This window comes from Corylus avellana, chromosome 5 (genome assembly GCF_965113065.1).
Source record: "Corylus avellana chromosome 5, dhCorAvel1.hap1.2, whole genome shotgun sequence".
Classification (NCBI taxonomy): Eukaryota; Viridiplantae; Streptophyta; class Magnoliopsida; order Fagales; family Betulaceae; genus Corylus; species Corylus avellana.
Genome location: NC_142494.1, coordinates 9446468 through 9466401, shown reverse-complemented (window position 1 = coordinate 9466401; position 19934 = coordinate 9446468). Strand labels below are relative to the sequence as shown.

Here is a 19934-nt window from a genome sequence, read left to right as displayed (position 1 = left end):
ATATTCTCAAGAATTTGAATGTATTGCGTACCTTAGACTCCATAGCATGTGCCTATATATAGTGTAGGTTCTTAATAATTAGAATGGAAACTAGGTGAGGAAAATGGGATTCAAGAGTGATTGATGGATGAATTAATAACCCCGTCTCCTGGCCGTTATGATCAATGTGAAACCGCCATTACAATCAATGTGATCTCGGTCATTAATTTAGCGATTACAAACAAGATGTGCGCCCCCAATCATTAATGTGCTTGACCGTTTATGAATGGGATATATGCTTGGATGTTAATCTTGGACTTTCTTTTGACTTTTGATATTTTGGCCCATATTTTAGAGGTACAACATTTACCCCCCAAATTCCTTTATCCAAGGAACTTGGATAGGGGAATTTTAGCATGCCTTGGGGATTCCACAGCCTGTTCCACCCGAGACCTAAGGATAAAAATCGAGACCCGAGGGTGAAAACCGGAACCTGAGGGCAAAAACTGAGACCCTTGCTTCAAGACTTGGTTGAAAAACCAAGTAATCACCTTCTTTTGACCCAAGGGTAAAACCGACCCGAAGATAGAAAACAATCATCTTCAATATCCGAGGGTTGAATTTGAGACCCGAGGATTAAAATCAAGACCCTATCTTCAAGACTTGGTTGAAAAATCAAATAATAATCTTCCTTGATTCGAGGGGTGGACCGGAGACCCGAGGATAAAAACTGAGATCCTCTCTTCAAGACTTGGTTGAAAAACCAAATAATAATCTTCTTTAATCCGAGGGGTGGACCCGAGAGTAGTGTCCGACCCCTCTTGTTGTTTTGAATTCAAGTATGAGAACTGAGGGTATTGTCTGACCCCCTTGTTGTTTTGAATCCGATGGGTTTACTCCCTTGTTTCCGAGACGAGAGATTTTTTTTGCTAAGGGTTTACTTCCTTGTTTTTGAGACGAGAGATTTTTTTTGCTGAGGGTTTACTTCCTTGTTTCCGAGACGAGGGATTTTTTTGATAAGGGTTTACTCCCTTGTTTCTGAGACGATGGATTTTTTTTGCAAAGGGTTTACTTCCTTATTTTCGAGATGAGAGATTTTTTTTTTTTGTAAGGGTTTACTCTCTTGTTTCCAAGACGAGGGATTTTTTTTTGCTACGAGTTTACTCTCTTGTTTCCGATACAAGAAATTTTTTTTGCTAAGGGTTTACTCTCTTGTTTTTTAGGCAAGATATTTTTTTTTGTTAAGGGTTTACCCCCTTGTTTTCGAGACGAGGGCTTTTTTTTGCTAAGGGTATACTCCCTTGTTTCTGAAACGAGGGATTTTTTTTGCTAAGGGTTTACTCCCTTGTTTCCAAGAGTGCTTTGTTCACTTTCTGAGGATGTTGCTTTATTCCTTTTCTAATGATGAAATCTGAATCACCCTTTTGAATCCGAGGGTGAAAAGTCCGAGGGTAACAAGCTGACCACCCTTTTGAATTTGAAGGTGAAATATTCAATGATGAAAGCTAACTACGCTTTTGAATCCGATGGTGAAATATCGGAGGATGAAAAGCTGACCACCCTTTTGAATCTGAGGGTGAAAAATCCGATGATGAAAGCTGACTACCCTTTTGAATCCGAGGGTGAAAAATTAGAGGATGAAAGCTAACCACCATTTTGAATCCGATGATGAAAAATCCAAGGATGAAAGCTAACCACCCTTTTGAATCCGAGGGTGAAAAATCTGAGAATGAAAGCCCAACCACCCTTTTGAATCCGAGGGTGAAAAGTCTGACCATCCTGCCTTTGACCAACTAGTTTTGACCTTTCATACTTAAAGAATGGTGAATCCGGATGACAAATCCCGTAATTTAATGCCTTTATTATCATAAGAGAAAGCAACAAAGAAAATAAGTTAAGCCCATTAATTGGGCTGTGGGTTACAATTCCTTCTTGACATATAGCAATTTGGTCACTTTCTAGGGCATTTTTGTAAAATCAATGGTAAAAGCTACAGGTCATAATGTCTCCACTATTCCTTAGCAATGGATTGACATATAATGTCTACCCTCTTGAACATTTAATCAAGTAAGAGGTTGCCTAGTGCTATTTAGTAAACCAAACCAAAGATGCATGGGAAAACTTATTTTGTTCATCTAATGATGGTGAGCGCTGATCTAATGATTGAATGCAGATCAATGATGCTTGAGGGCTTTTTGATGTAATGCTCCGAGGGGTGATAGTGCTGCTATCGATTGGCTTTGAGGGTCATCCCATCGTCAATGGACGGATGCCAATTTTAGTAAGTAAAAATGATATGTCACCTAGAATCAATTCATTGAATTACAGGAAGATAAAGGGGAATTGATGTGAAAAAATATAAAGTTTCTAGGATTTGCAATTGGATGTGAATTTTTCTTCTCACATATGTTCTTTAATATAAATTAACGAGATGAACAGAAAAACTTATCTTGTTGTCAAGATGTAGGCTAACACCGATTTGGCGCTATTGGGCGCAGTTGAGATGCATGAACATACATCCATGCAAATCTGTTACAAACGAACATGTATTTGTCTTGGGGCAAAGATTTTTGCGGAAGAAAAATCATCGACCGATATGAATGCGTGATCATCACCGTTACAGATTTTTAATTTCGTAAGAACGAATAGTCATTCCCACAAACAGCGCCAAACTGTTGGTGCATTTTTTGGTCAAACAGTCTCCGATTGGTGAGATCCACGTGTTCTTCTCGTTCTTCGTGGCATCTTTGATCTTCAATTTCGTTTGGTCTTCGTGGTCCTTTAATTCTTGCAAAACAATAGCCCATCAAGAGAACTCGCCGGTGGGGTGCCGGCGGGTCTCACTCTGATGCCTAAGTTAACTTTTTTATGAGTTTGATATTCTCAAGAATTTGAATGTATTGTGTACCTTAGGCTCTATAGCATGTGCCTATATATAGTATAGGTTGCCTAATAATTAGAATGGTAACCAGATGAGGAAAATGGGATTCAAGAATGATTGATGGGTGAATTAATAACCCTATCTCCTGACCGTTAGGATCAATGTGAAACCACCATTGCAATCAATATGATCTCGGTCATTATTATTATTATTTTTTTTTGAAGGAAAATCATTTTTATCTCATTAATAGAGGAATCAAGAGCATTAAAACTCTTACAACCACAAAACATAACGTTCTGAAAGATCCTAGCCGAAGCTAAAAGATCAAAGTCGTAACTAAAAGATTACACATCAAAGACGCCAAACATCCGCTAACCTATAATTAATCTTCAGTTGGAATAACAGATCTGTGCTAGGCAGACACAAACTAATGCATAGGTAGCTCTTATTCCTCGACCCTGGGATCAAAAGGACCCTATGCCGACACACATCCTCCTGAACCCGAAAGTCAGGATATCGTTCACATCTACAACCCCAGGGGTCTGGACCAAAATAACAAGCGAGGAGATTAAGAAAGAAGACATGGCCTTATTACAAGCAGCAAGAAAAACAAGAAAAATACAGGGAAAATCAAAGCAATACAACTAAAAATTTAAAAATAGGAGCACACTAGGCGAATGACAGCACTCGGAAGAAAAGCCGATCGCGTGCTTGCAGGAAACCGATGCGTAGATGGCGTTGGAAGCACATCGCGGTGGGGACGCGTGAAAAGACCCAGCAGAAGACAATAAATGGCAAAGCTGGTGCGGAGGAGATCGGCGGCGCACTCAAAGAAATTGGGGGGAAGTTTGAGTGAATCTCCCATGAGTGGCACCCACGAAGTGTGCCCAAACAAACACCTAGCAAGAAAAAATAAACAAGCAAACAAAGAACAACAACAGGGAAAAAAACGAAATCCAAAAACAAACACAAAAAAGAAAAGAAACACAGATCGGGGAAGAGAGAGGGGGAAGGAAAATGGGGAAGGGAGGGGGGAACAGATCAAGGAAAGAGAGGGGGAAAGAGAGGAGGGGGGGAGGGGGAGAAACCCCCTCCCCCTCAGCTGTGCGGCACTTCCTTAAGCTCTGTTGGGGTTCCTATATATTCGTGATCTCGGTCATTAATTTGGTGGTTATAAACGAGATATGCGCCCCCAGTCATTAATGCGCTTGACCGTTTATGAATGGGATATATGCTTGGATGTTAATCCTGGACTTTCTCTTGACTTTTGATATTTTGACCCGTATTTTAGAGTTACAACAGTTTTAATGTGCCTTTTCCTCTATATTGTTGTAAGAAACTTTAATTTGTTTAAGTTTGGTGTGATAATACTGATGTATTCTTAACATGAATGCTGTTCAGTTCTAGGTGATTTGCTCATAGAAAGTATATTTGAGAAACTTCTTAACAATACAATATCAGCCATGAACTTGAATACCTCTTGAATTCCAGACTCTGGTTTACAAGCAAACCAGAACATGTATGATACATGATGTATCGATTAGTGATTACCAATTTTTGTAGTGTCACTTAAGGACACTCAAACTTAAAAATGGTTGGATCTATAATATACTCAGTTTATTCAATCTATCAATCATCCCTAATTAATCTTTCACATGCATGCAATAGTCATCGTGTGCAAAAATGATAAAAGTCATGGGAATCATAATTAAGATTTGTCCAAAATCAACTAATCGATAAGCGTTGTAAAACCAGTGATTTCACTGGTTGTAAAATCACAAATAATATCGCTTTTCCTATGCAAATGACAAAAACAATTATAGTAGAAAATGATTGGTGTCATTAATTTGCTTATATTTCTCTCATATATATTTTCATACAAGTTTAATAGATCAAGTATTATATTTGTGGAGTCTACCATTGACTTATGTGGAATCTACATAAGTCCACAAATCTAATAATTAATTTATAAGATGAAATGAGAAAAAAAATATATATATGAAAAAAATATTAACACCAATCATTTTTCATTATAATATAAAATTTTATCATAAAAGTCAAAAAAAATTTCAAAATTATCACTATAATTTCAAGAAATGTTAACTAACATGTTTTTATGCATAATACTAGCTAAAAAAATGCTTACTTTCAAAAAGTTTGTTAAATAAAGTTATAATGGCCAAAATGGCTGACTACATATCATCCACATTTCTCTACATCTTAGATGCTTAAATGTCAAAGATTGATGGAGAGTGTTCTTAAAAAAATAGGGTGTTCTTAAAAAAATAGGGTTATATATATATATATATATATATATATATATATATATAGTATAAGTGGTTTAACAACTTCATTTTTGACCACTTCAACTTCAATTTGTATCTTACTGTTAATAACGGAGAAAGTACTTTCGCCCATCTTAATTTCATAAATTTAACAGAAATTTATATCAAACCAATTAAAAAATGTCACGTAACCATATGTCTTATTATAAATTAAAAAATAGGTAATTTCACTTACCTCATAAAGTTACGTGCCTTTTGCTAACATTTCTTAATCTTCAAAGTCTTTCATTTTGGTATATCGAACTTTGATTTCCTTCCACTTTCCCTTTTCCATTATATATTGCAGTTAAATTAAACGGTGGAATGATTAATTTCAGTAAGGGTATTTTAGTAATTTCACATATTTCCGTTAGAATTTAACAGAAAATCCTAACAGAATGAGAAAAGTGGAAGGAAATCAAAATTCGATACATTAAAGTTAAAGACTTTAAATATTTTGAGTGTTTGCAAAAGGCGTGTAACTTCGTGAAGTAAGTGAAATTTACCAATTAAAAAACTCATTAGAAAATTAAAATATTAAAAAAAATTAAAAAATTAAAATATTAAAAAAATGCTAAAATAATTTTTTTTTTAAAAAAAAATCTGAATGGTACATTAAACAACTCATTTGAATGATACAAGTAGGGGTGGCAAAACGGGTAGACACGATTAAGACCCGTAAAGACCCGCGACCCGATTACCCAAGATACGAACACGACCCATTTAGCTAAACGGGTTAGCGGGTCTGACACGATTATGACACGAAAAATACCCGAGTAACCCGACACGACCCGCTTAACCTGTTTAGCATAACCGAGTCATATTGGGTAGACATGACCCGACACGGCTAAATTTCTTTGTAACTATAGATAATAATAGATCCTCAAAAACAAAATCAAAACAACAAATAGCAAATAATAGATCCACTAAATGTCTAAATCTAAATCAAAACGAAGGATCAACAACAAAGATCCACAAAATCAAACATAGAGTTGCAGGTTGAAGAAAGGGAGATAGAGCCGAGAGGGAGAGGGAGAGAGGAGAGACATCCGATCACCGCTTTGGGTGTGGGGGGGGGGGGGGGGGGGGGGGGTTGGGGGTGGGGTTGGCGGCTGCTGCTGCTGGGGTGTGAGTCGTGTGAGTGAAATTTTTAGATGAGAAAGGGAGATAGAGCCGAGAGGGAGAGGGAGAGAGGAGAGACAATCCGTGACTCCGGTCGCCGGTTTGGGTGGGCGGGGGGGGGGGCTGGCAGCTGCTGCTTGCTGCTAGGGTAGTGCCGTAGTAGGGTGTGAAGAAAAAAAGTGTCTGTGTAGTGTTTTAGTGTTTAGGGTTACCAACTTATCGGGTTACACTTACACACACATTTTTTTTTTTTTTAAAATGGGTGACGGGTTTGGCGGGTCACCCGAGACCCGGCTGACCCGCTAGACCCATTAGTTTAAACGTGTTTGGTGGGTCGACCCGCCGGGTCTTAATCGGGTAGACCCAATTAAGACCCGAAGCCGATAAACCCAAACCTAATACTTGCTAACTTTGTGTCGTGTTCGTATCGAGTTCTCAGGTCCTACCCGATTAAGACCTGAACCCGATAAGCCCAAACCTAATACTTGCTAACTTCATGTCGCGTGTCAAATTCACTGGACGTGTCAAAATTGCCTACCATAGATACAAGTTGAACATTTAAATCAAATTTTCAGCAAAAAGAAAATAAAATCAGTAGGGATATCATGCATTTTCTCCTTTCTCTCTCTCTTTGGCCACGCCCACGCGCGTTGCTTTGATTGAGGCTCAACATTCAAACAAAATGTCCTCTCTGCAGTCTGCACAGTGACAGTGACACAACAATGGCTGGGCGTCCTCCAAAGTTCTTCACATGCATTTCCAATGAAACAAACAAACAACCCCACCCACCTGCTGCATTTCTCTCTTTCTTTCTCTAAACAAGCTACAACTCCTGCTTTTCTTTTGCTCAAGTTGAAGGAAACCATTTTGCAAATCCCTCACGATGTCGATGTCGATGTCGATGTCGATCTGGCAGTGGCTCCCAAAAGAGATTATCACCGAAATCCTCTCATGGCTGCCGGTGAAGTCGCTCATCAGATTCAGGTGTGTTTCAAAGGCATGGTGCTCTCTAATCTCCACCTCCCGCTTCATCGCCACCCACCTTAATCACTCTCTTTCCAACTCCCAACACCAGACCTCCATTTTCGCCTGCCATAACTACACCTTTCATACCCTCCTGCTGTATCCATCATATCAAGAAATAGAACAGAAGGGTGATTTCTTTGCAAACCCATCAGATCTTATAGAATTGCATGACCCATTTAACCATAAATATTCCTTACACTTGGTTGGTTCATCTAACGGCCTGCTATGTCTTGCCAATATGACTTTCAATAACGAAAGTGGGTTATGTGTTCTCTGGAACCCTTCTATTCAAAAAGCCATCTCCCTTCCCAAGCCTAATCTTGGATCGTTACAACAAACTTTTGGCTTTGGGTATGAGCCCATGACCGATGATTACAAATTGGTGAGACTCATGAATCCCCATGATTGCAAAACTGTTCCACCTCTGTTTGAGATTTATACGCTTCGAACTGGCATATGGCGCTTTATTACGGCCCCCGATTCTCGCTACACGATGAAGTATTGGTCCTCATCGGTTTTAGTGTGTGGGGCACTCCACTGGTCCACACACACTCCACGGCATCAAGGTGCCTTTTGCAATGTGATCATGTCGTTTAATATGAAGGATGAGGCCTTTGGTGAAGTGGGTATGCCTAAGAGCTTACAAGGGTTAGAAGGCTTGGACGTTACTGTGGCGCTAATTGATGGGTTGCTTGCACTTGTCCCTTGTACCGGATTTGGCATCGAGGCGTCTCATGCCGTGTGGGTGATGAAAGAGTATGGAGTAGTGGAATCTTGGACAAAGCTGTATGATGTTCGCATTGAGGGATTTCAGAGGGTGATAGGGTTTCCAAAGAGTGATGAAGTTCTGGTGCACGATGCTGACAGGTTCTTTTCTTGCGGACCTAGTAGCCGAGGATATTTGGAAGATCTTCCCCTTTGTGGCCTAGAGCATATTTATTTGGATGCTTATGTGGAGAGCCTTATTCTACTGAATGTAGCGGACCTAGTTCCGGGGAGACAGGGGAATTCGTCTGGTGGTAGTTAGGGAATTGGTCTGGAGGCAGTTAGCTCGCAAAGAAATGCAGGTAAAGGTAAGGTAGTTGATGCTAGTTACGATTACTGAATTAGTGTGCTTAATATAGGATTATGAATCATATTACAATTTCCCATTTCAATATCGTTATACCATATTTCCATTTTGCGTACCGCTTTATAAATCCCATGCAAAATGCTAATCAATTTGCTGGTCCAAACTGACTGGTTTACTATAATTTCCCCATTCAGATCGCTTACAATTTCCAGTTTTTCACATAGGTCAGGAAATTATGCACTATGCTTAGAAAGCATGCCTCTTCATCTTTTGTGCGTTCAATAGATTGAAGTCCGTGTAGAAAATTTGTTGAACAACTGTGTGAATCATTCCTTTTAGATTGAAAAGCTTGCTATTAGAGCTTAGGAGAGAGGACTCTGATACCCTTTCTATAGCCATATGGATGGCGTCTATCCCTACTGCACTACCATTGTCCTATTTATCATTGTTGAAATGCCAAAGTGAGAAACCATTTGGGATGACTATTCTAACATGATATTAAAGGTAACAACCTGCCACTTATAAAAAAAAGTTATAGGTAAGGACCTGCTATGTTTCCAACAGAAACAGACAACATGTAAATAATTGAGGATTTACAAATGAATTGCTTATGACATAATCTGTCAGCAAAGTAGGATGACTAATCCATGAGCGAAGAATTCATGCACTCAACCAGCAAATATCTTGTAGTTATATCAATCCAAAAGTTAAATCAGGTTGATAAGAGTATGCGAATGCCACTAGGGAAAAACAATACGGAATGGATATGTGTTTTGTGTTGCTTTTAATTTTTGTTTACGACATAAATAACCTATAGTGTTTTGTTTAGAATTCTTTGAATAATGTAACTTTGATTTTGCTGTTCTGGTTGGTTCTTTTCCTAGTTTGGTTGATGCCCATCTGCTGAAAAGTATTCTGAACAATCCTGTTATGGTTCCCATTCACTAGTATTCTTGATTCTTTACTAAGATACGAAGTCAAAGTAATTACATATATTATTGATTAGTTGTGCTTTGGATTGGCTGTGTAAAGCACAACTGATTCAAATGATTGGAATTGCAAAAGAGAGAGGCCATATTTGAATGGTAAGGCAAACTTGAGTATGAATATTGGTTGGCTTTGTTCTAGGATACTTCAGTAAGATGTTTATTATTTCTGATGTGGGATAATATGGGATATTATTTGGGTCCTTCAATCTCTTCATATTTACCATTGTGTGAGTCAGGTTGTGAATAGAGCATAGTGTTAACATGTTATTATTGGTGGCTAGTTACGGAGGATAATGAAAAATTGTTATCAAACAAAGCCCTCAGTTTGAATCTACAGTTGTCCCTTTTCATATTACATTTCAGTCAAATTAACCTCTTCCAAAAGATTATCACAAAAGTGAGGCACTTGGAATTTTCTAGACACAAAAGTTTGCTATTAAAAGTGTTCAATATCGGTCTGGGGCTCTTTGTACAACCTCTATCAATCCATGAATCAGTTCTTAAGAATAACACAGAGATGAGAGAAGAGTATATATACCATCTTCTTTGACATGGCTGTTTAGAGAGGTCACTCAAAATGTTCTTATTTAACCCTAATTGTCTCCCATGTCAAAGGCTCAGAGTCCAATCAAGGTTGTGGTCAGGATGAGGTTCCAATGAGGTGGTAAGATGTGAATTGCACACATCGCATTCCACTCTTAAAGTAGTCCTTTTGTTGAGTTTCAATGTTTTTGTGAATTATAAACCTGAGTCAAAATTTTTAATGCGTATATTTTGTGTGAAGAGTCATCTCCTTTGGCTAGTTTTTTAAAGTTTGTGAAGGAATTCTCATTAGTTTTTGTCTATTTTGCAGAAATGAATTGAGGGAAAAGAAGATTTGGTGAAATTGTTTTACACCACCTTGGATGGAGTCGGTCGATGAAGTACAAAGAAGAAATCTCTGTTTTGTTTTCTTGGATTGCTTTGTTGTTTTTGTTGCTTTACTTTCTTGCAAGATTTGAAAGAGTAAAAAGGGTACTACAAGGAAGAATTCTAAAAGGTTTTCAGTGTTGGCTTTCTTTGCACTTTCAAAATAGAAGGTATCTAATGCTCTAAGTTGTTTGCTCTGATGGTACTTCAGTTTTTCCTCCTTTATGAGATGATTATAACATGCAACTGTGATAAAATACTAGAAATCATAACATATTTTTCCATTAGCAAAAGCAGCGATCCTGTTGTAGGTGTACTTTGAAAAGATCCAAAGTCTAATTCTCCCATTTTAACATAGTTAAGTGTTAAAATATCTTGTACTCTAGTTGGTTTTCATCTTTGAGTGATTGGAGAATGTCTCAGATAATGGTAATGATGCTCCATTATGTTTGATTAGAGTTCTTCTGGATGGCATCTATGACATTATGGGAGTCACATTCCAAAATGATATTTTCTGTTCTTAGGAATTGGCTTATGACTTGAGATAGTAAGGATAGCTGTCTTTACTTTTACCAATTATGCAAAACATTACCCCTAATGTCTATTGCTACATCAAAGATGAACTTGTAGAAATTTACTGTTTAGATATACCCTTTTGAGCATCAGGCTGAAATATGCTCCTTGTAGACCCTACGAGTTTGATTTGCCTGATAATACCTTATGTTTGTTTTTGGCCATATCCATACAAAAAGAAAAAAGGAGTCAGCATCCAGAGTATTAACATTAAGTTTAGAATTTGGATTATGATGAGTTTAATCCATTCCATTAAGAATGTGAATATTAAGAGGCCATGGGGAAAGATGCCAAGTGACTCCAGTGAGGTGGCATTCTAGGAAAACATTGTTCAAAAGTTTCTAGAGCTAAGTTATAGAAAGGGGCCAAAGGGCAGAGGAAGGCTAGGGCTGTCACTAGGGCTTAGGAAATTTGTTTTGATAGGCAAAATATGCCAAACAGCTTTGCCAGCTATATTTGGGTAAAAATTGACTTAATTTTGTTGTCATCTTTGGGTAATCAAATCATTGACCTAATTAATTGAAGTCTTGATTCATGTTTAGGCCTATGGCAATTCAAGGATCATTTCCAAATGCCATTCAATGGTAGCTGTTTATTGAGCAGTTCGATAATATTGCCAAATTTGATAAATAATCTCTTGCTCCAATTAAGAGACATATTAAACCAACTTTAATTTCACATTGACAGTGTGGTGAGATCTCTCAATTACAAAGCACTATTTTGGGTTAATAAAATTTGATATACTCAAGAAATTATAATGAATAAAAAAAAAAACTAATGAAAGTGAAATATTTTTTGAATTAAAAATTATTCTCAACAATTTATTATTAAACTATGAAAAACATATAATAAAAATACTAGATTTCACCCTAGCTCTAAGTAAAAAAATAGCCTCTCCTAATTATGAAAATAAATCAGATGATCAAAGTGTCAAATATTAAAACAAGAAACAAAATAAAAAATAGAAGGCATGGATGAGACAAAGTGTCCTAGCATTGTTCGTTTCTTTGGCCCCAGTATACTGATTTCCATTCTGCAGGTTTAGGATCTCACACGCTATGCTGTGGCTTGCAGGTCTACGGCTTCTCTGTTTTGTTTGTTTTCATCCTCTTTTAGTTGTTGACTTTCACGTCATGGGCATTTTCTGCAGGGCTTGTCATCTTTCTTCTTGCTGCAAAAAACAGGGAACCGATTAAAGCCTTCAGGTTTCTTTGCTCAGTAGACAAATTAAGGCCTTCTCTTTGCTAAACATTCTATCAACTTATGCAAAAAGTAATTTTTTAAGATCAAGTTTAGTGATTAAACAAAATTTTACAATTAAATATTGCTGGCAAACGCAATGCCCTTAATTAAAGCGTGTCAACCCAGTTCGATTTTTCGGTTTTTGGCCAAAACCAAAAACCGGAACCAGGGTACTCCGGTTCTTGGTTTTGGGCGACCGGAATCGGGAACCGGGTCCCGGTTACCGGCCGGTTCCGGTTTGTACCCGATTTTTTAAGAATTTTTTTTTTTTTTGCTTATTTTTGGTATTGAGCCTAAAATAAGCCTATTTGTTTAATACTGTTGGCCCATTTTTTAAAAAATCTGTTAGTCTTTTTGTCCAAATTAACTCGGTTTTGTTGTAACTGTTCCAAATAATTAAAAAAAAAAAAAAAAACTAAGAAAGTCCAAAAATCCTAAAAAATCAATGTTTTTGCCTATATGAGCCTTAGAAATAAAAAATCAATTTTTTTAAAATGCCCTAAAAATCATTTTAAATTAGTTACATAAAGAAAACATTAAAACAATAAAAACAAGTATTTAAACAAACCAACATGCACAAGAAATAACCCCTTACTACAACAATTCAAAACCCAAAAAGAAAAAATAAAATAAGTATTTAAATAATCTACCAACCAACAAAAATATCCCTTACAATAAAAATAGTTCATAAATATAAATATATAAATAGTTCCTAAAAGTTTTTAATATATATATAAGAGGTACCCCACTTCCCGGTAACCCGGTAATAACCGGGTACCGGAACTGAGGTACATGGTTTTTGGTTTTTTTCAACCGGAACCAGTACTGAGTCCCCGGTTTTCTAGTTTCCCAATTTTTCGATTCCGGTTCCAGTTTTCGAATAATTTTTTACACCCTTAGTTGATTGTAAATACAAGTTGAACATTTATATTTTTGAGTTTGATTGAAATTTTGATTCCAATAATATGTTACAAGAGAGATTAGGTATTCAATATATTTTTGAATCATAAAAAGTCAAAAAAAAAGTGTTTGATATACTCAAAAAATTATAATGAATAAAAAAAAATAGGAAAATACATTTTACCCACCTTGAAGTTTGAACTATCCACCCATTTGCACTTTGACCTCAAATGTTTAGAAAGTGACACTTGACTTCCCAAACTTCCAAATTGTTGAAATTCGACCATTTTAATTTTTTTTTTTTAAAAAAAAATGGCCACATTCCAAGTTTTTTTTAAAAAAAATTAAAAATGAAGAATGATGGAATTGCAACAATTTGAAAGTTTGGGGGGTCAAGTGTCACTTTTTAAATATTGGAGGTCAAAGTACAAATGTGTGGATAATTCATGGGGTCAAATGTATTTTTTCAAAAAAAAAAACTAATGAAAGTGAAATATTTTTAGAATTAAAAATTATTCTCAACATTTTATTATTAATCTATGAAAAACATATAACAAAAATACTAGATTTCTCCCAAGTTATGAGTAAAAAAATGGCCTCTCCTAATAATGAAAATAAATCAGATGATCAAAGTGTCAAATATTAACACAAGAAATAAAATAAAAAATAGAAGGCGTGGATGAGACAAAAGTGTCCTTGCATTTTCAGGATCTCATGCCTCTACCGTGGCTTGCAGGTGTACGGCTTCTCTGTTTTGTTTGTTTTCATCCTCTTTCACGTCATGGGCATTTTCTGCATGGCTTGTCTTCTTTCTTCTTGCTGCAAAAAGCAGGGAAGCCATTAAAGCCTTCACGTTTCTTTGCTCAGTAGACAAATTAAGACCTTTCTCTTTGCTAAACATTCTATCAACTTATGCAAAAAGTAATTTTTTAAGATCAAGTTTAGTGATTAAACAGACTTTTACAATTAAATATTGCTGGCAAACGCAATGCCGTTGATTGTAAAATCAAATTTTCAGCAAAAAAATAAAAAATCAAATCAAATCAAATCAAAATTCAAAGGAAAAAATATAATTTAGCCCTCCAAACTACCCAACATTTTTATTTTAGTCTCTTAATATTTAAAAAGCGATAAGATAACCTCACAAATTACCAATCAGTTACATTTTAACCACTCCGTTAATTATTACCGTCAAATAAGATGAAAAACTTAATATTACACCGTTTTAGAAATGTTAAATTACTCAAAATGTCCTTTTAAGAAAAAAAATCAAATTAAAAAAAAAAAAAGGCCCACAAAACGATGCGGTTTTTGTTGAAATAGAAATTCAATACACTTACCAAAACGGCGAGGATTTGGTAAGTGTTAACTGTTAATAAGGACACGCATCTCACCCACGAAAAAACCTAAGCCATCTTCTTCTTCACTTCGTCTTCACGCAGCAGGAACCCGAAGCTATAAAGTCACTAGAGTCGGAGTCCAATCGAACTCTCAACACAGTTATTCAACGTTCTTCTTTTGAATTCCCAGAGAAAAAGAAAAAAATCTCATTCAAACTCTCTGACCGCCAGTACTTCTAAGCTTTCCTTTCAAGATCTTTCTCTCTCTCTCTCTCTCTCTCTCTCTCTCTCTTTTCTGAGATTATTAACCCAAAACTTCTTCTTCTTTGAACCTTCTCTGTTTTTGTTCTTCACTGATCCACGCAATTCTTTGGATTACTCTATCTTTTTCATCTTATCTCTGTTTTCTCTTGACCCATTTCCCATTTTCCGTTTTCTGAACACTTCTGTGCTAATTTTCACCTTCTTCCGGGAAAACAAGGACCAATTTTTAGTGTCCATGTTTCCCCCACATTGTTTTCCTACCAATTTTCCAGGAAAACAACACTGGAAAATCTGCCATAACTATGGATGCAATCCAGGACCAGAACCTTCCCTTCACATTCAACGACTGTGCCGATATCAGATACTCCTTATCGCAGCTCTTACTAACAGGGGGCACCAATACCTTGGACTCAAGATTTACTCCAAGATTTACTTCTTGGAGTTCTTTCGTTTGCTGAAATCTGACGGCGTGACGAACTGATATCTTGAAAGAAACAATTTGCATGTGAAGTGGGTTCCTGACGAAAAAGACGAAGTGAGAAACAGTAAGGGCAGAAGTCTGATATGGTTGTCGTGCAAGGGATTTTTTTAAAGCAAAACGACAACCTTTAGTGGGCTTTCTTTAATTTGATTTGATTTTTTTTTTTTAAGAAAAAAGGCATTTTAGTAATTTAATTTCAACAAAACGACGTCGTTTTACATTTTTCATTCATTTTGACGGTAATGATTAACGGACTAGCCCAATTGTAATTTTTTTTGAAAAGATATCAAATATCATTAATTGGAAATAGCTTCAGCAATTACAATATCATGGACACACAAAGGGTATTCCTCTCTCCATAACCTCTCCTCATTAAAAGAAAAAGCCAATTTGGCAAGCCTATGGGCTGCCTCATTGGCCGTGCGTTTCACATGCCCTGCTTTCCATCTGTGAACTTGCTGTAAAAGGAGTTTTGCATCATTTATCAATGGCCCATACCTCCCCCAAGAGCACTCCTCCTTACACAGTGCTTGAACCACTTCAAGTGAGTCACCTTCTAATAAAACCTCATTAAAACCCAATCCCACACATACCTCTGCCATTTTCCAAGCTGCCAATGCTTCAGCAGTGGTAGGATCAGTTATATAATGCCTTGAAGCCACAAAAGCAGCAAGCAAATGTCCATTATGATCACGACCAATAATGCCCAATCCCATCTTCTGCCCCTCTTTATCAACTGCAGCGTCCCAATTAAGTTTAATCACCCCATAGGGAGGTTTTTTCCAGCTCTGTTTCGCAGGATTCAGTGAAGAAAATATATGTTCACATCTGCCCAACTCAGCTGCTTTGTATGCATCCACTTGCTCCTTTGCCAATCGAAATATCACTGAAGGAGCTTGAAATTCACCTTCAAAGACCCATTTGTTTCTACGTAACCACTGAAGCCGTGCCATCACAGCCACTAATTGCATTTGATCACTCTCCAGCCTCCAACTGAGCATATCCACAATATTCGCAAATGTATCTTCCATCGAGGAGCATTTATGGATGGGCTTCAAACATTCCATCCACACGTCATTGGCAGAAGGGCAATTCCACAAAATATGGCCAACTGTCTCACTACACAGCCCACATATTGGGCACAGAGGATTAGAGATAATACCTTTTCGATGAAGATTTGCTCGAGTTGGTAGAATGTCATTACATGCTTGCTATAGGAATGTTTTAACCACCGGAGGCCCCTTTATTTGCCAAACATTCTTCCACTTCTGGGTGGTCCTTGTAGAATCAGAACAGCTCCCTTTCATAGCTTCGCAGCCTTCTTTTGCCAAATGATAGGCACTTTTGACAGAAAAAAAACTCCATTTTTTGTGCCCACCCACACCAACTTATCACTTTGCCGCCCTGGACAAATTGGAATGCTACAGACCATATCTGCCTCTTCCCTCAGGAGAACTTCATGAATTAGTGGAATATTCCACCATCTAGTGTCCACATCAATGAGAGCACTAACTGTTGTGTTGCTGTCTAAGATCTTCACAGGAGATTGAATAGCAAAAGTCAAAGCCACCGGAATCCATCGATCATTCCAAATTTTTATTGACGAACCATCCCCCACTCTCCATATTAGTCCCTTCTTAAGGAGCTTCTTCGCGTTCCATATGCTTCGCCATGCAAATGAGGGTCTATTTCCCAAACCAGATTCAAGAAATGATTCACCCGGATGGTACTTCTCTTTGAGCACTCTAGCCACCAAAGAGTTAGGATTTTGAAGTAACCTCCACCCTTGCTTGGCCAACAAAGCCAAGTTAAAATTCTCCAAATCCCTATACCCCATGCCCCCCTTTTCCTTAGATCTTCCTAACTTCTCCCAACTCATCCAAGCTATTCTAGCATCATTCCCCTTATGACCCCACCAGAATTTGGACATCAATGAGTTTATATCCTTACACAAAGTTTTAGGTAATTGAAAAACACTCATAGTGTAAGTAGGAATGGCCTGAATGACTGCTTTTAACAATACCTCTTTTCCAGCTTGAGTTAGAAACCTCTCCTTCCACCCATTGATACGCTCCCATATTCTAGCCTTAATACCCAGAAAAGCCGCTACACGAGACCTACCCACTAAAGATGGGAGCCCAAGATACTTTTCATATCTTCTTGTAGAACTAATGCCAGCGATGGAGAGGATATGATCCTTGGCTTCTCTTCGAGTGTTCTTACTGAAAAATATAGAGGTTTTATCCCTATTTAATTTCTGCCCAGACGCTTTCTCATAAATCTCAAGGACATGCTGAATGTACATCCACTCAAGGGTATTTGCTTTATAGAAAAGCAAACTGTCATCTGCAAAAAATAAGTGATTTCCCCACGTGTAATAGGAAGACCTGTGATACACCTATCTGTTTCTGCCTTTTGTAGAAGAGAGCTCAATCCCTCTGTACACAGTATGAAAAAATATGGAGACAATGGGTCCCCTTGTCGGATACCCCGTGTAGGTGTAATTTTCCCATAAGGTTTCCCATGAATCAAGACAGAGTATGTCACAGATTTTACACATGTCATCATTAACTGAATCCATCTTTCTGCAAGCCCCAATCTCCTCATTACAGCTTCCAGGAAAACCCACTCAACTCTATCATAAGCCTTGCTCATATCTAGTTTTAAGGCCATAAATCCCTCCCTACCCTTCATTCTCCCATCCATCGTATGCATGGCCTCAAAAGCCACCAAGACATTGTCTGTAATTAATCTCCCTGGAATGAAAGCACTCTGGGTGGGTGATATTATATGCGGTAACACTTTCTTCAACCGGTTAGCAAGCACCTTTGAAATGAGTTTATAGAGTACATTGCATAGACTAATTGGTCTATAGTCAGTTACTCTAGTAGGATTTTTAATCTTAGGGATAAGAGCAATATGTGGCATTCAGGTCTACATAAAAAATATCATTATTTAGAAAGCCTAAGACAGTCTGGCATACCTCTCCTTGCACTGTGGGCCATGCATTTTGATAAAAGCAAGCTGAAAATCCATCGGGTCCAGGCGACTTGAGTGGATGCATTTGATTCAAAGCTGTCACCACCTCCATCATCGTAAAATTCCTCATAAGGCTTGCATTCATCTCCCTCGTAACTCTGCTTTCCAACCCAGCCACACATTCATTCACCCCAGCCACTTCTCCTGCCGAAAACAACTGCTGGAAAAAAGAGGTAAAAGCCTTACCAATATCAGCTTGATTTTTTCCATTCCCTCCCTTCTTCATCCCTGATTTTTTCTATCTTGTTGATTTTCCTTCTATGATTTGCCCACGCATGGAAATAAGGTGTATTTCGATCTCCATGCTTGTACCAACTCTGCTTGGCCCTCTGTTTCCATCTCATATCCTCATGCTCAAGAATATGTTCAATCTCTCCTTTTAACACTTTTATAGCTGCCCAATCCTCCACTCCCTCCTGTCGTTGAAGCTCTTCCAGTTTCTTGTTTTTGGCTTTGAGAACCCGGTCTATATTATTAAATTTTCTATCACTCCATTGGATCAGCTTCGTCTGACATTAAGCAAGCTTCGCCCTTGCTGAATGCGTCCCAACATCTCCCCCTTCATCCATTCGCCAAGCCTCCTTTATAACCTCCATGCACTCCTCCTCAGCTAACCAGTTAGCTTCAAACTTGAAGCTTTTATGGAAATAGGTTCGGGTTTCGGTAGCATGTTCCATTCGCAGAAGTATGGGTTTATGATCAGACATCCTTGCTGGCAACACACGAACCTCCCGATTATTAAATATTTCGCACCATGCCTGGTTTGCCACTACTCGGTCTAACCGTTCCTTCACGAATGTCTCATCTTGATGCCCGTTGTTCCAAGTGAATCTTGAACCCTTATAACCCAAATCACTTAACCCACAATCCTCCAACACAGCTCTAAATTGTTCCATCTGACCATCACGTCTTGCCATACCACCATGCTTTTCACTTTGCTCCACTATTTCATTAAAGTCCCCAATACATGCCCAAGCTCCAGAGCTATAGTTTTGCAAGTGAGAGAGTAATTCCCATGATTCATGCCTCTTTGTACTCATTGGGTGACCATAGAAACAAATCAAGGTCCACTGTGTATCACATCCAGGGGATTTCACAACAGCATTTATGTGTCTCCTTGTATAGTTTTGAATCTCCAGCCACCCAGGTTCCTTCCATAATAATGCCAGCCCACCACTTCTTCCAACCGGGTCCACCACAAACAATCCATCAAAACCAAGCTTAACTCTAATACCTTCCAATTGATATTGTCTACTCTTTGTTTATATAAGAAACAAAAATTCGGGTCGCTTTTCTTTTGCCATCTGACAAAGATCCTGAACTGCCCCGGGGTTCCCAAGCCCCCGACAGTTCCAGCTTATTAGCCTCATGGCTGTTGGCGGGGCTGTATCTCAGCCACCGCCAACTCTTCAATTTCTGCATTTCGTGTTGCAACAGAAATCCGACCTATTTTGGGCCTACTTACTGACTCCACATCTTTCCCATTCAATACCTCAACTCGCTTACGTTTACTAATAGCAACCTCAGAGTGGGGTTTTATGCCAGATTTCCTTTCATGTGCCTGCTTCTTCCACCCTCTAAGGCTACGTCCCCCTTTTTTTACCACTCCAGTATTGTTTTTATGTTTTATATCAGACACAAGAACAGAATCCTGATCCTCTAGAGTGAACTCCAATTCCATCCGAGAGGCACCAACTTCATTACCAATCCCATCAGTGAACTTATTATTTTCATCCACTTCTTTATCGCCTCCTGTAGATGAACCAGAATCATGGACACGTTCTTTATTCTTC

The 19934-nt window shown here is 38.0% G+C and overlaps 3 protein-coding genes across 5 annotated transcripts; 1 reads left to right on the top strand and 2 right to left on the bottom strand.

The window, feature by feature from the left end:
* Positions 1 to 7000: 7000 nt before the first annotated feature.
* LOC132181276 (F-box/kelch-repeat protein At3g06240-like) lies at positions 7001 to 10500 on the top strand. 3 transcript variants are annotated; one of them, XR_009440239.2, is made up of 2 exons: positions 7001 to 8410; positions 10247 to 10500. XR_009440239.2 is itself a non-coding variant. In XM_059594417.2 (2 exons), exon 1 carries the CDS (start codon positions 7190 to 7192, stop codon positions 8357 to 8359), a length of 1170 nt encoding a protein of 389 aa, XP_059450400.2. In that variant the 5' UTR covers positions 7001 to 7189; the 3' UTR covers positions 8360 to 8399; positions 10247 to 10500. The 3 variants fall into 3 exon arrangements, 2 of the variants coding, with proteins under 2 accessions (XP_059450400.2, XP_059450399.2); XM_059594417.2 differs by having other exon boundaries at positions 7001 to 8399; XM_059594416.2 differs by having other exon boundaries at positions 7002 to 8405.
* A 4347-nt stretch (positions 10501 to 14847) lies between these two features.
* On the bottom strand, positions 14848 to 18367 carry LOC148585362 (uncharacterized). The gene is made up of 5 exons (XM_088516729.1): positions 18086 to 18367; positions 17592 to 17928; positions 16491 to 17448; positions 15466 to 16221; positions 14848 to 15139 (listed from the first exon to the last, which is right to left on the bottom strand). Exons 1-5 carry the CDS (start codon positions 18365 to 18367, stop codon positions 14848 to 14850), a joined length of 2625 nt encoding a protein of 874 aa, XP_088372855.1.
* Positions 18368 to 18656: 289 nt separating this feature from the next.
* LOC148585361 (uncharacterized) lies at positions 18657 to 19181 on the bottom strand. Its single transcript, XM_088516728.1, has one exon. The coding sequence runs from the start codon at positions 19179 to 19181 to the stop codon at positions 18657 to 18659; it is 525 nt and encodes a 174-aa protein (XP_088372854.1).
* Between the last annotated feature and the right edge of the window lie 753 nt (positions 19182 to 19934).

Bases quoted from the DNA above. Each gene is read 5' to 3' on its own strand.
- LOC148585362 (XM_088516729.1), bottom strand. From the start codon at position 18,367: ATGAAGAAGGGAGGGAATGGAAAAAATCAAGCTGATATTGGTAAGGCT. The intron at 16,222-16,490 runs GTTGGTGTGGGT...TGGGCTGTGTAG, and splicing joins CCAGGGCGGCAAAGTGATAA to TGAGACAGTTGGCCATATTT. The intron at 15,140-15,465 runs GTTATGGAGAGA...CTTTTTCGTCAG, and splicing joins TTTTCTTTTAATGAGGAGAG to GAACCCACTTCACATGCAAA.
- LOC148585361 (XM_088516728.1), bottom strand. From the start codon at position 19,181: ATGAGTACAAAGAGGCATGAATCATGGGAATTACTCTCTCACTTGCAA.
- LOC132181276 (XM_059594417.2), top strand. From the start codon at position 7,190: ATGTCGATGTCGATGTCGATGTCGATCTGGCAGTGGCTCCCAAAAGAG.